This window comes from Halichoeres trimaculatus, unplaced genomic scaffold, assembly GCF_033239565.1.
Source record: "Halichoeres trimaculatus isolate MK-OKI-2021-1 unplaced genomic scaffold, fHalTri1.1 fHalTri1_scaffold_15, whole genome shotgun sequence".
In the NCBI taxonomy this organism is placed as follows: Eukaryota; Metazoa; Chordata; class Actinopteri; order Labriformes; family Labridae; genus Halichoeres; species Halichoeres trimaculatus.
In genome coordinates this window covers 24,542,992-24,558,613 of record NW_027437193.1, presented here as the reverse complement: position 1 = coordinate 24,558,613, position 15,622 = coordinate 24,542,992, and the positions used below count along the sequence as shown (strand labels likewise).

At 39.8% G+C, this 15,622-nt stretch overlaps 1 protein-coding gene across 2 annotated transcripts; it reads right to left on the bottom strand.

Moving 5' to 3' along the window:
- Window positions 1-67: 67 nt before the first annotated feature.
- Window positions 68-14,860, bottom strand: pif1 (PIF1 5'-to-3' DNA helicase homolog (S. cerevisiae)). Of its 2 annotated transcripts, none has more exons than XM_074688882.1 (13): window positions 14,747-14,860; window positions 14,000-14,551; window positions 13,722-13,845; window positions 12,538-12,663; window positions 11,856-12,009; window positions 9,602-9,716; window positions 9,243-9,349; window positions 8,832-8,971; window positions 7,968-8,074; window positions 7,768-7,855; window positions 6,013-6,158; window positions 548-739; window positions 68-419 (listed from the first exon to the last, which is right to left on the bottom strand). In XM_074688882.1, exons 2-13 carry the CDS (start codon window positions 14,537-14,539, stop codon window positions 375-377), a joined length of 1,884 nt encoding a protein of 627 aa, XP_074544983.1. In that variant the 5' UTR covers window positions 14,540-14,551; window positions 14,747-14,860; the 3' UTR covers window positions 68-374. The 2 variants fall into 2 exon arrangements, with proteins under 2 accessions (XP_074544983.1, XP_074544982.1); XM_074688881.1 differs by having other exon boundaries at window positions 71-419; window positions 14,000-14,554; window positions 14,747-14,859.
- Window positions 14,861-15,622: the final 762 nt, after the last annotated feature.

Here is a 15,622-nt window from a genome sequence, read left to right as displayed (position 1 = left end):
TAACCTGCCTCAGAGGTCTCCAGGTGCATTATTCTGTGTTTGTGTGAGTGTGTGAAGGGAGCTTCTTATCAAAGCATAAACCAAAGATATAGTTTGACTCAAAATTTATTTGGAAACAAAGCAGAAAACATGATAATAAATAAGAATGTCTTTAAAAATTGGCTCTTACAAAAATAAAAAATTACAGTATTGACCACATGAGGGCAGTATGACCACAACTTTATGAAAACCGAGGTAGACGTTGAGTGTTCATGTGTTCACGGCAGTTCAATACATCTGGACTCCCAAGAGGTTAAAAAAATGGTGATAATGTGCAGATAAGTCATGCACACAGTGCATGACTTGCCACACAGGATGGTGATGAGTTCATCATCTCACCAGCAGTTTTCTTTGTTGCTGACAAAATCATCCATGGAGGCCTGAGGAGAGCAGAGCAGTTGGAAGTTGGAGATATTATTTAAGAAAAGAATGAAAATGGAGATTCAACAATAGTTAATGTGATAGAGGGCCCTGTTTTTTTTTTTTTTTTTTTTTTTTTTTTTTTTACCTGTGTTAGCAGCCTTTCCTTCCTCAGCCTTTTGTAAAAGGCAAGAACATCTAGATCTGCTCTGACCACACTGGGGTCGAAGTCCATCACCCTCAGACCCTCTAAGCTCCGAGCCCGAGACAAAGCCACGTACGCCTGTCCGCTCTCAAACACACGAGCCAGAGAGATCTCCACACAGTCCAGCGTCATGCCCTGAAAGACACGCTGAAGTCAGAATAGAAGAATAGACACAGGGCTCTGAAAGAGTGTGTATTGGTGTAAGATTGAATAAAAGGATCAGCGCAGCCCTGATTCACCATCTGAAATATTCTTTTCTTGTATAAATTTACTGAGTGAAGCTTTTTCCATTGCTCATTTTTCAATCCTACATCAGTGACATTTTCACCTGATTAATCTCACCCACCATTTTCCCATTGTGTCCCCTCGGTCTCTCTGAATGTTTGCAGGAATTAGATTTATTATTCCTCTCTCCCCTTTAGCGCCTCAGCTGTAGTCATTTACTGGTGACACACCATTGTGACCAGTGAACTCAATTACCCAGGGGCACCTTTTATTTCTGACTGACTTCAGAGTTTGCAGATATACAGTCTGCTGTGGGAGTAGAGGGAGCTGCCGGTGAAACAGGTGAGCGATTGGTGAGGACCTTTATTTGATCCCTCACAGATGGATGCAAACAGGAGAAGGGGGTGTTGAAGAGTCAGTGTTCCCAGCTTGCAGATATTTGGGATGTATGATTGTACGGTCACGGCTTAAACCCACACAGGTCATCAGTACACCTCAGGAGCATTTTTTAAAGCCAGTGACAACCTGGTTGTACATGTAGATACCAACAGTATCATAGACTAGGCTTACCTTCCTTATTGTCACATGGACATTAAAGATTTTCTTATGATTTGGTTCCATTTTGTCTGTTTTTTTGTTTTTTTTTCTTTTTGTATTTTTTTTTTGTATTTATTTACAAGCCTTGCCTGAAATCCCACACCTCCTAAGAACAACATATTTAATATCAGGGGCAGGTCAGAGCAGAGTACATTTTTAAATCAAAATCAGAATTACTTAATTTATCCCTGAGGGGGAATTGCTCTTTAGTCACAGCTACTCCTTCAAAAAGTTGAAAATAGAAAGTACAAAAATTACAAGATTTGAGAAATTACAACATATAACAATATAAGAAGTTATAAAATTAAAGATGTAAGAAATTACAAGAAGTGAAAAAAATTGAAGCAGAAGTGTATTATAAGTATAAAACATAAGTTATATCATTGCTGAGAATATGATACTAAAAAAGGGAGCATAAGTTATGATTATTGCACATATACCTAAATATGGAAATTGCACAGCAGGTAGTTATTGCACCAAACAATAATACAAAATGCATTGTGTTTCCCCCAGAAGGGTTCTTGTAATCAAAAAATATGCCATTGACTGTGACATCTACATCTAAAATTTACAATTACTGAGAATAAAAAAAATAAGACCCTTCCACCCAAATTCGCACCACACATGTGAGCTAGTGAATGTCCACTTCATTCAAATCTATTTAGCACAATTCACAGCTAATAGAATCTACAGACACTTTACAAACGGAGCATGTCTCAGCAGTAATTTACATCTTAATTGTAAATTTACACACGTCTTACCAAAAGATCCCTTAATAACAAATTGCACTGAGTTTCTCTCTGACATCAACTGTGGCCTGTGGTTCCTTTACCTGAAAGATGCTATGATGAGGATCTGTTTTAATTGGACTGCCACGCCACCTTCTGGCCTGCAGTCTCATGCACACTGTCGTGAAGATGACACCCTGTACTTTAACTGGGTACAACAAGGTGAGGTATTTATCAGTACAGTTAAGTAGCGCTGTTGTTTGAAACGTGACAACAAGCAAATGTTGAGTGTTAACCATACGCCGGTAGCCAGCAAAATGTAGCGCTACTAGCAGCCTGGTACTATGATGTATCCGTAGGTTAATGTGACAGCAGGCAAACTGTCAGTTCGTACAGTACTTTAGTAGCTGTCCATATGTTGCCCCACTGACAGTTCGGTGCTGTGTTATGTTAGTAAATCCTGGTTAGCTATGTTATACCAGTCATCTACCAAGCAGAGCTAACGTAACCTCACTCTTTATTTTATTGATGGACTCTCAAGTTTGAACAGACCACTGCAGTCTAGCCTTTAGCTCAGGCTGTATCACGCTGCCTTTTAACTTCCTTCTGCTCTTCTGTCCTTTTTCTGTTCAACAGTTATGCTCCAGTGTTCCTCTTTTCTAGAAAGTTAATCACGGAAATCGATTTCAGCAGAGAAAAACCCAGGCCTCTCTTCTGAACTTCATCAGCCGGCGTGAAGTTGTCATAGAGACTTGGACATGCCATAAATCAATCCATTGTTGCTCGAGCCGATTGGGAAGCTACAAAATGGCTACAAAGTAGCATTTCAAAATACCCTATATTGTCACTGATTATGTCATTTTTAAGTTTGGATTACCATCCGACTAGAAGGGAGACTTCTTCAAGATCACTTTCAAACTCCTCACAGCCCCTTTAAGTCTTTGAAGAATATAGAGAAAACACCAACAGAGTAAATTTGATAGCCTCATGTTAATATCCTCAGAATTAGATCATCAAATTTTGTTTATGTTTTGTTATGCTAATGTAACTCCACTATCAAAAAACTTTTAAATGCACGAGTTCACACTTTTTAAATCCAGAATCAGTTCTTCATGTTTCAACCCAAAATCCAAAGCATAGCAAAGGAGATGTTTATTTAATCATATAGTTTATCTGTTTTAACTGTTTTCCCGTTTTTATTTTGTTGATCTTTGATCCAAGGGTTTTTTGTGGTATCCACTGATTTATCTGAATTACTTTGAGCTAATACTGCACAAAATGAAAGGTTGGAGAGTCAAATGTCTTCCCATCTGCTTCGAAACATTGAAAGTACAAATGTTTTGGAAGGGTTTGGTCCGTGCTACAAAGAAGTAATACTTAAAATGGGGAAGGGGCAGTATTCCTCTTGATATTGGCGGGTTTGATACTCATGCACATGATTAGTGACATTTGTGTAGTTACTTTGGCATACTTTTGTTAAACGTCTCAATCAGATTTATTGGTTTGAGTTATCTAAAATCATGGCTTGGATGCCACCTTGTGGGCTTCTATATTTATGCAGACTCCTTGGAGAGTCTTATCAACACTGTGAGAGGCTGTATGGTGCCAGAAGACACCCTACAACATAAACAAAAGATAACCTTTTAATTAAATCCAGGCTGATTGTTTATTTTAATGAGTATGAATTATCTTAAACCTTCTATGCATACCAAATCAATTTGCTAATTGATACCGATAAAGAAAGCTTCAATGTCATTCTGTATATGTTTGGTATGTAAAGTGAGCATCTAATATTGTCACAAATCACTGCTTTGCTTCATGATATGAATTTGCTACAAATTTTTTGCAGGCTGCAGACATTAACCCATACCAAAACATTCCTTTACTTCTCCAACATTAAAGGTCCCACATTTCGCAAAAATCACTTTATTAAGGCTTTTAGTGAAATTTGTGGGTCTTTGGCTTTCCTCCCAGCCCACAAAATGTGATATTTAATGACAAAACCTGTACTTAGTAGTGCTTGTGAATGTAAAATCTGACCTAAAACGAGGTGTTTGGAATTTGGGGATTTGCCGACATTAGCGATTCCCTTTTTGACCGATCAGGAGCAAGTCTGACCTGATTGGTCCACCGGAGCAGATACCCCCACGTCCACTCCTCTCCCCGCTGCTGGAGAGAAATCTCTCCGACAGCGAGGGGGGGTATGCCAAAGTTGAAGAGCCATCACTGCTCTGTTTTTGGCTGTAAACGGCCACATGGTTCCATGCACAAGCTTCCCATCTTGGAAGAAGACAAGACTAAGTGGTTAGAGTTAATTTATGAGGGTAATGTGCCAGATACACTCAGTAAAACTGTGCATGTGTGTGCTAGTCACTTCACGGCCGACTGCTTTTCCAACTTTGGACAGTACAACAGAGGGCTAGTGAATAGACTAGTCCTGAATCCAGGCGCATTACAAACCATCCACCAACAAACCTCGGACCCTGGAAATGTGAGTATTTTAAATGCTGCGTGCTGTGGAGCAGATGTAAGAGCTTTTCCTCAGTGTCCCCCCTGTCTCTGTGTTAGCTTCAGGATGCTAACTTTAGCTGCTGTTAGCCTGTTGTTTTAGCCTGTAATGTTACGGTAAACGAGCTTTGCTGTTTTCTAAACATTGTGCACTCGGAGCTCGTGGCGCCGCTCTCAGTGACGTGGAAGAGCGGGGTGGTATCAGCAGTGACTCATTTACATATGAAGGCCACGCCCACTAAATCAGAGCGTTCTGAACAGAGGGGCTATGAGAGCCTGGAAACAATGCTGCTGTGCTTGATTTATTGGCTTTTTGGACCAAAACATGTTACTACCATTTCATGAAGATGTCAATGATCCATATTAAACTGCAGAAAAGGAGCATGATATGGGACCTTTAAGTCAGGTAACTTGTTTGCTGGGAGACTTAAGACTGGTTTCTTTCAAAATCACGTTGATTGGAAACTAAAGCACAATATAAATGTAAAAAAGGGTCAATGAGCGAAATTAAAAACAATCATGATGAAAGATCCATGTAACAAGAGTGTCCAAACACAATTAAAGAGCAATGTGCAGAATGGTCATTTAACTAAAACCACACATTTTACCCCCAACTGGAATAATCTGAATACTAAAGTGATCAGGCTTCATCAGACTAAATGTCTGTGTCAAAGTTATCTGCAGACCCATCCAGTGAATGTTGATAGATTTACACCAGTAAAGAAACATAATGTGGCTGCATTAATATCAAAATGTCTGTGTTGGGTTTCATCATATCTGAGCAAGGCTCATGATAAATTCAACTCACCAACAAAGGCAAAAGGAGGCAGATCAACAAAATGTTTGCAAGCTTTATATTCCTGCCACTGTGCTGAAGTGAAGCTAAATCCATTTGAAATGAGAATTGATCGAGCTGCTGGTGAATTCCTGGAACTCATGTGAATGATAAACACAGGAGTAAGTTTTCTGTTATGAACACAGTTTGTATTTCTGACACACTCCTCTCTCCCCTGTGGCTCTCAACCCTGGATTAGAAGCAATAATGTGGACACTGACTGAGCTTCGAGGCTGACTTTGACATAACAATCAAACCGCCTGCGATATCTAGCTGCCTGGAGAGATCCACAACTGCAGCATGGAGGGAAAATAAATTGGTCTCAGGACGATGAAATTAAGTATCTTTTAATGAAGTGAGTCATTCATTGAAGCGAGTCCCAGGCAGCATGCAGCAGTATACAGCGGTACTATACGCTGGCCTCCAGACATGATTAAGAGCTGTAGTGGACCTCTTTCTATGTGTTTTTGGCTAATAAGATGTTATACACTCTGTGAGGCTGTGACTGTGCTCACCTGGCTCTTATGGATGGAGATAGCCCAGGCCAGTTTGAGTGGTAGCTGCTGTCGACTCAGGTGGATCCCTCCGCCGGACTTAAACACCCAGCGCTCAGTCTTCAGCACCTCAGTGACACCACAAAGGAAACGCACACGTGGGAGTCCTGGGGGAACAAAGAATGAGTTGGCAAAGTAAATAAATGAAAAACAAAATCAATTGCAGATGCTGAAATAATGAGAAAATCAGTGGCATTTTAAAAACTGATTTGGTCTGACCCCGATGACCTCAAGTTCTTTTCTAATTACAATCTTGAAAATGTGTTTCTCATGTCAACAGGAGAAGAAGCAACTGCAGTGATATGTAAACCATGAATAAGAATTCAGCTTTATACCAAAAAAGGAGTCAAACTACACGATGATGTGACTCTTTTTCACACTTTAGTTTGTGTATGTAAGCTAGCATTTCATCTGGATGCTAAATGTCTGCTGTGCACACTCCATGTCACCCATGTGGTTCTGAAGCCGGTCGTCATCCGCGGCTCTATTGGAAATGCAAATCTCTGCCGGACTTCAATCAAGGTGATGTGAGGCAAAGAGGTGGAGTTGAGGCAAGCTTTTAACCCTTTTGGTAACAGCTACAGTGTGCCTGTATGTCAGTCGAGGAGCTGTGCCCCTGATTGTGACCTGTAATCTTATCTTCCAAACAAAGGAGTTACACAAAAAATCCCAACCATACAGTTTGTGGTGGGGAAATGAAAGTGATGAGGAACAGCAGGAGACAGCTTTAAGCAGGCACTTTTTAGCACTTCCACATTAGTGTCATTTCTCGTAGCAGGAGTTTGCAGCTTTGTTTCGACCTTATAATACACAAGACACGCACATGGTCAATGGCTGCCTCCTCACCCAGTGATCATTTTTAGTTCTCTGTTCATTTTTACAATGGGGTGCATCAGACTGAAAAAAGATTTGGCTCATTCCTCTAGATCAAGGGTCTGCAACCTGCAGCTCTGGGGCCTCAAGTGGCTCTTTGACTCCTTTGCAGTGGGTCTTAAAGGCTCCTTGGAGATTTTTTTTTCTTAGAGGGTATTGACGATTTTGACATTGACACTGAATAAAATCATGATTTAACATTTTGTTAAAAACTAAGTATGCATCACCTCTGTTAATAAAGCCTGCCATCACTCTATTTCACCCCCGACCTACAACATCAACAGGCCTACAACTTTCCATGCATCTGTGGCTAACCTCAAGTAAAATAACTAAATCAACAAAAAGACAAATCTGTGAGAAAAACAGATTTTAAATCTGTGTGGATGGATTTATTTTACTATCAGCATGCTTAATATGTGAAAAGAAATCAGAAGACAGCAAAAAATGAGTTGAGAAATATAAGTAATGTGTGTTATACAATTCAAGAATTCTGTCAAATTCTTGAAATTTTCTATTTTATCAATTTTTTATTTATTTATTTATTTTATGGCACTTTTTTTCAAGTTATTGCTTTTATTTATTTCAAAACTGCTGGAAATATTTTCAAATTGTATAAGTGTGTTTATGTTTTGACATGTTTTAAAAAAACTAAATTTTCATAATGTTTTGACACATTTTATCCAAACGTTTTTGGATTTTTTTTTTTTTTTTTTAATTGGTGAGCTGAGCCAAAATGGCTCTTTTGTGCATGAAGGTTGTAGACCCCTGCTCTAGATTAAAGTTTGTAATAAATTTTATTCTAGAAATAATTTATTTTTTAAATATAGAAAAAAAGGCATTTACCGTGTTTTCCAGGCTCAAAACCGACTATGACCCCTCGTGCCCCATTCACCAGACCCCGAGCCACATCCAAGTTCTTTGTTAGCATGACCTTAAAAAAAAAAATCACAAGATTATAAAACACTGTTTAACTCAAACTGTGGTTCCCAGTGCATATCAATAGTGCAGTTCAGTACTAAGCAAAGTTTGGGAACCACACCTACCTGAGCTCCCACTTTGAGTTGGATAACTCTGTTAACGGGACTGTGAGCGTCGATTGTCTTAACCAGAGCCGGGTCACTGTCCAGAGCCTCAAACACACGCACTGAGCCTGAGAGAGGAGGAGAAAAAGACAGATGATGTTATAGGAACAAAATACAAACATGGGGAAGAGAAAAGCATTCAGGTAAAGAGAATAAGTTCATCTGTTAAATCAAAAAATATCAATGTCATCAAAATCTTTCAATCCTCTCTTATGCAATCCAGGATCATGTAATTCAACTGGATTGAATTAATTTAAGATTAACAAGGCTGTATTTTGCTAACACAAAGACATGACAGACTTTTTCCACAGGGGGCACCAAAAGAACCAGAAAAGGACCAAGTTGAGGGTCAAAATTATCCCTGTCCCATTCAAAAACTGAAACAACACAAACTGGGGATGTCCTCGGTGTAAAACAACCTGATAAGATCTAATTTCTTAACCCATTCTGTTGTTTGAACAACCCAATCTTGTTACTGCAATTAAGTCCAATAACTTCTAAATAACCAGGCTTAAAAAGTATCAGATCTGGCAACCAAAGAATTGTTTAAAATGTGCAATTTAAAAAAAAAAAGACCACCAGTTAACAGAAGTTGTCATTTTCTCAAAGCTGGTTATGAAATGATGAAAGTACAGTCAAACAGGCAACAGCTGGTACCATGACCACGTAAAGCCCACATGAGACTGATAAAATCGTTCGAGGAAAATTGGTTTCAACAAGATTGCCACACAGGACTCCGGCCTCAGATAACAGCTCTGCCAATTTTCACCTGAGCCCATATCTCACTCTCATCAGGGGGTAAAGCTCCAACGGGAGAGTTCAGACCTGGCAGCTGCTGAAGTTTATTCTCGTTTGTGAGCTCCACATCGTCCTTGTGTGTGCACAGCCTGGTGGCAAGGATGCCGTCTCTCTCGATGTGGTGGTAGGCGCTGCCCAACAGCTTGGCAGTGACTTCCTCCGTCACCCTTAACAGTGTTTATGAAGAGGGAAATGGATTTTACTTCAGTGTTAGGAAAAACAGTTTCAGCTGCAGAGCTGTTTTCTGTGCTCCAGACGTGTTCAAGCAGAAAAGCTCAAAGCCTTCATGTTAAACACTCCACAGAAAACTTTATACTGTACACTTCTATAAACTCTATTAAATTATATGTGTGCAAAGACAGTATTGTAGCAACAGTAAACCATTCTGAAACTAAAACTAGAAAAAAAAAAAAGAGGATTATGGCGGTGTTTTTTTACCTGCCCACCCTCACTGCCTGCAGGAGGGAGATGAAGGTCCGGTCTGTTTGCCTCCGCACCTCTGTGAGCTCCATGTTGAGCTGAATCACCTTCCGCCAACTCCTGGCCTGCAGCACAGATCACCGTGAGCATGTGTGAATGATTCAGTGCCTTGACCTCATCAACCAGTTACATGAGAGGAGTACACAAATCATTACAGCACCATCTTGACTTTAAAATGCACCCACTAAATGAGATCATCTCCGACCGTCTCAAAAGTGATAAGATGAATGATTGAAGAGTATAATATTTATTATTTTAATAAAATAACTTAATGGCTTGGAGAAATACTTAAGTTTTAGGGGTAAAAGTAGCCTGACCTGGAAGCAGAAGCTGGCCTTTTCCTTTCCCTTGGACACAGGGGGGAGCTGGAGGAAGTCACCACACACGATCAGCTGGATGCCTCCAAACGGCTCGGTCGACCTCCTCACTGACCTGCAAAGAGTGAAGTGATGTCAGAATCTGAATGCATTTATACTTATACAGCTGTACAGTGAGATAAGGAGCTTCTACTTAGTGGTTCGTACATACAGTATAAAACCAAAACCATTCGAGATAAGATATTAATAAACCACTACCCCTGGATCATGCTACCAATACAGTGACTGTTGCATCAATCTAAAATGGATTCACACCATCTCAGTTTTCATAATAACACAGTCTTTGAACTTATGAAGCTCTGTTCAGTTGTTTGTTGGCATGCAGATAAAAACCATTCAAGAATCTGGAGGCACAGGTCTAACAAAATATGTTCAGATTGAAACTGGATCTAACTTTAAAGAAGGTATCAAGAAAATTTGGAAGAAGATGTTGAGGAGGCTGAGAGCAGTGTTCCCTGACTTTTCAGTCCAAGACCCCCCAAAAAGCAGTGCCAGAGACTGATGAAGCACTATTCTGGGAGCACAGTAATAGGCTAATCCAAAATCTGATCAAGACAAACAAAAAGGCCCAGATACTGAATTTCTCTGATTAGTACAAATAATCATTCAGTTATTGAGTAAAAGCAACCATTGGTACCAATGTTAACCTGCCTCGGTCACCTTGGGGGTTTTGTGGCAACTAAAAATGTGGAAAACAGGTCATTTTCATTTTGATGGTTTTATTTCAAATTCAACTCTTTTTTTCTAACAATAATGGATGAAATATGAAATTCTAAACCGTTTTTTACACACTGCATATGTAATTCACAACAGCAACAAACAATACACAAATATTTGAAGAGTCATCTAATGACTGTTCGGAGACTTAGAATGTAACATGTTCATATACTCCTGATGTTTAAATATAACCCATAACCCTATAACCCATTTAAACTAGGATGAATGTTTATCTCTAAAGAACCTTTCAAAGGATACGATATTATATACGGATGCACGATATTATCCACAAGTTATCAGTTCCAGCCAATATTGGCTTAAAAATAGATTATCTGATATGGGCCAACATATCAAAATCTGCTGATATAATAAACCGATAAAATATTGGGCTGAAGCCGCAGATATTTTTTGCACTTTTTGTGATTTTTTTGCACCCGATTGCGTGGTCCCATATTTGGCTCCTGTTTTAAGATAAACTTGAATTTAAGCAGCAGTCTGTAAGGTATTATGCACAAAAGTAAAACATTTTATTCAATTTGGGTTTAATTAACGTACAGTTGCACTTCTCATATGTTCCCTGTGAACAGAGGTTATTTTTGTTGACTTTCAATTGTGAAATTGGCCATATTCGCCCTGGTTGTGGGTATTGCTCATTGACAGTATAAAACATGGACGAAGTCTTCCTGATGTCACCCGTCTGTTTCTGAAACAGTGAATGAAGCACATCGGCTATAGCAGCCATATTGGTAGTGGCAAGGGCTTCGCCTACAGCTATAGGGTGGCTGTTGGTCACGTGACCCTCAGCTGTGCCTCGTGTTCTTGATATCCTCTGAACTGCAGAGTTAGAAAAAAATTCACCCACGTACAGTGTGTGCTGATAGTAAAATTAGCGACTTAGACATGAGACGTTTTTTGAACCAGGCTGTAAAAAGATTAATTTCTGCTTTGAAAATGGCTTTTTTTGGCTTGGTGTGTATGTGACTTCCGCTACTCCTGAAGCAAGCCTCAAGTGAACACTTGAGAAACAGTGGATTTTTAGCACTTCATCATTGTCTCATATTCCAAAACCAGAGGTTGCTACTTGGGATTGTCACGATTTTCTTAGGAAGAGCATCATCCAGCTTTCAGGTAGGATATATCTTTTGGAAACGTTTTTGTTTGAAAGCAATTGTCATAAATAAATATACAGTTTTAAGTAAATATTTTTCTGAATTTGCACAAGAAATGAATATTACATAACAAATGTCACAAGGGTATGCACCATAAGACAATATGCTACTTCCATTACAGAAGAGGGTTGATGATCTCTGCAATTATATGCCAAGGAAAAATATCAGTATTGGAATCGGCTAAATGAGGTGTTAAATTTCGGCATATGGAATATCGGCAAAAAAAAATCCAATACCGTGCACTCTGAAAGTTTATGTTCAGTTTTAAAAAGAATGATCCCGTGTTCAGTGTGCTGCTTTGATCTCACCTGGCCACTGACTCCAGCTTATCAAAGAACTGAGCCTCCACCATGGAGACCTCATCAATGATGAGGTGTCGACAGCTGGTCCAGTGCTGCAGCACACCGGGCCTCTGAGCCAGTTCAATGCACTGCTCCAGAGGGGCCGTACCTGAGCCGATACCTAGAGAAAACACACACACACTTTAACACAAAAAAATCTTCAAATTAGAAAACACAAAAGACTAACTTTCAATGTATTAAGATGTCTTTTTTGTAATGAAGGCACGATTAACACAGATGAAATATTTACCTGTTTAACATTAAGTTGTTACAATTTTTTGCAAACTGACTCCAACATTTTGGTTTTGTCTCAATGTACATGGACTGTCTTTCAGATCTGGACTCCAGGTCTCATAAAACAAGACTTGTAAAGATGGAAACTCTACGACAATAAAGATACTTTTACTTGTTCTTTCAAATCTCTCTAAAGATAGTGAAAAACAACTAATAAGCCCAAAAGTTGTTCTTTTCCTGATCTATGAGCTCACCAAGAGTTCAGCCTGATTTCAGGGCGAGCATTTTGTGAAACCGGCAAAGAGACCAATTATTTTGATCATCTCCTACTGATTATGTGTCATTTCCTGGAATCTATTTGTGACATGCTTACATAAAATCAATTATATCCCCTCGGAAAAAACACAAAACTGACCAGCGAAGCTGTGTAATGTTGTTCCGCCAATGTGACAAGCAGCCACTCCTGTGCTGGCGGTGGCAAAGGTGCTCTTTGGAGGTAGAGAGCCCATGATCCTCTTCAGTAAAAAGGACTTCCCTGTGCCTGGAAAACACATTCAACATAAAGTCTAACACAACCACAAGATTACTGAAAGAAAGAAAAAAATCAACATCAGTGTTTAATAAATCCAGGTTTAGATCAAACTTTTCTTTTAACATGTAAAATGTGTTCATTTTATACATTTTGTCTCTACTGAAAGCTCTAGTGAGGAGTTCTAACTCCTGATTAAAAAGTCTTAAATAATGCCTTGTCCGGAGTCATAACTAGGGGTGCACCGATCACAATTTCCGGCCGATCACCAATTTTTAAAAAGCTTGACCTGTCGGTAATAAAATGTTTATGTTTTAATTTAAACAACCAATAAAGTGTCCTGAGTTTTAGGTCTCAGAGCAAAAAGCAATGGCTGGCTGGCTGTCAGACCTTCCCAGAGGTATTCAAGATCCAATCCCCCAAAATGAAAGAAAGAAATCCACTCTCATCATTCGGTGCATCTCTAGTCATAACGGCAAAAAGATCCACCAGAGAGAAGACTGTTCCTAAATACGTGTCAGACCTGCCATGGAACAGGCACCACACCAGACTATTGAGGTTGATGCCAAAATTGTCTTTATTTTTAACTTTCCACACCAAAGAATTACTAAGAGTTACACTCCACACATTAAAACAATGAGGGACGATCATTTTTGTCCTGAAACATCTCTCCTTTACAAACACAGGATATGACTGGTATTTAGATAACCTGCAAAACGTTTCCACGGGGTTTACCAAAACTGTCACAACCCAAAAGAGATTAAACATCAGCTGATCATATCTCATATCCTGAGTTGACAAAGCACATCACAAACACAGAATTTAGCTGAATTTAGCTTACGTCCTTGGAGAGGGCAAAGGCAGCATGGTGTGGTGTGGTCTGATCTTTTTTGTTTTATATAGCTACGTTTCATTCATGAGATAAGAAAACTGATCTGATATGCCAGGAAAACAAGTGTTAACTTAAGGCTGCAGAATAAATGAGTTGAGATCAGAAGAAAATGACCAGATTGCTTATCACCACATTTTAAAAAAAAGTTTTAAAAAATGTATGTATGCATGATACTCACCAGCACTTCCCGTAAAGAAGACATTCCTGCCACTGAGCACAGCACTGAGTACAGCTGCCTGTTCTTTGTTAAGCTTTCTTGTTGGCATAGCCAAGATGGGCTTCTTGCTTGGGTTGGACTTGACCTAAAAAATAAATTTATTTATTTATTACTTAATAAATAAAAAAAGAGACATTTTCATAATATTGCTGAATAGGCACAGACATTTTACATTGTGGCGTGCTGCAGGTAAAGACAAAGTAGAGAAGATGTTTTTTTTGCACTTGTGTTCAACTCACAGGGCTGAAGTTTGTGTCACTCCTGGACCTCTTGACCTGCTGTCCTGTCCCCGCCACAGCAGTCTTGTTGGTGCAGTCAGTGAGGCCTTTAGGAGCAGCTTTATTCCTCAGCTCGTTCGCTTTCTGAATGTCTTTCTGCTGCAGGGGGCTGATGGCCTCAAAGCTGCGGGGCAGGCCTGCTTTGAGCTTCTCTCTGTCGCTCAGAGGCTTGCTGGCCTGCCAGGCCAGGTGCTTGATGCTCAGGGTTTTGAGGAAGAGGTTCAGTTTGTCAGGGGGGCAGTTTGACATGAGCAACTGGATGTTCTCAGGGAGAAGTTTGACAGTGCACTTTCCTTCTCTGGCAAACTTTGTGAACATCTTAAACTCCCTGAGACGGTAGCTCTGTGGGACTTTTCCATCGTGGAGCCGGAGGATGATCTCCTGAAACTCGTTGCGGCCCAGAGTAACAGAGGCTTTGCGCAAGACCTGCCTCCTTGTGGTCTGACCGGAGGCATTGAGCTGCTCCACTATCACACAGCAATGCAGCTGGGCCTCATCCATCGCAGGGAATATCTGCTAAAAGTGTTTGGAAATTTTGATGACCGACAACGAACGAAAACACTGTAAACTCAATGTAGTCTGGCCTGAGCTGAGACAATGTAGCGCTGCTATACCACAGTCAATCACCAAGCATCGTGTTCTCGCTAAATCACAATGTAACAACTACGTTTGAAAATGTACGCATCGAATTCTTAGTTTCATGCTTACCTTTATTTTCAAGCAAGTCGAGTCAAAAATCTGTGTGTGTCCTTCCTCTGTGCAGCTGCTCCTCTGTGTGAAAAATGGACACAGATTTCAAATTGTCGGTGCGTGAAATCAACCAATAGCTGAACGGCGTTCCGTCCAATCGGAGAGGGGAGGTTTAAATCCGTGACCAATGAGCTGTGGGGGGCGTGTACAGTGACGCAAGTGACCAATCGCTTTAAAGAAGACCAGTGACATCATTACGAATGAGAAAACACATGGCTACCCGGAAATGGAGCAAAACTGACGAATTCGGTTCCCTTCTGGAAATTGAACGCAAGTTTCTAAGCACGCTAGTTTAATCTGAATCTCATATTTCATGAACTGAACTGAGCCAGGTTTGTCTTGTATTTTCCGTGTCACATTTGATGTGTATTTACAGTTGTGCACGTTGCTAATCAAACTTTTGGGTGTAAAACGACTGTTGTTAATGATTGTTGGTTGACTTCACTTTAGTACTGGTCTTACTCTGCCCAACTTATGTGGATATGACTGTAAATATAGATCAATATTAAATCATTTTTTATAGCATTCGGTGGTGATGATTAAAACAAACAAAAAGAAAGAAAACCTTTATCCGACGTCAGAGGAGGTGTTCAGCTTTCATTCATTAAGTGAATTTCCGTTGTAAATCCAAACTATTGTTTTACCTGTCAAACTTCCAGCTCTGAAACTCCTGGGCTATTTCACTTCCACTCAGAAATATGTCAAATAAAGCTGTAAGGTTTCTTTTTTAGACTCAGGTCTTTGGAGACCCCTTTTAAAGACTGCAGCTTCTCTGATCATGAATAATAAAATGGTGACTCATCATCAGTCTCAGGCTCAGTTTTATCACTGTAA

Bases quoted from the DNA above. Each gene is read 5' to 3' on its own strand.
- pif1 (XM_074688882.1), bottom strand. From the start codon at position 14,539: ATGGATGAGGCCCAGCTGCATTGCTGTGTGATAGTGGAGCAGCTCAAT. The intron at 13,846-13,999 runs GTGAGTTGAACA...TTTATTTTTTAG, and splicing joins GTGACACAAACTTCAGCCCT to GTCAAGTCCAACCCAAGCAA. The intron at 8,972-9,242 runs GTAAAAAAACAC...AACACTGTTAAG, and splicing joins CAGGCAGTGAGGGTGGGCAG to GGTGACGGAGGAAGTCACTG.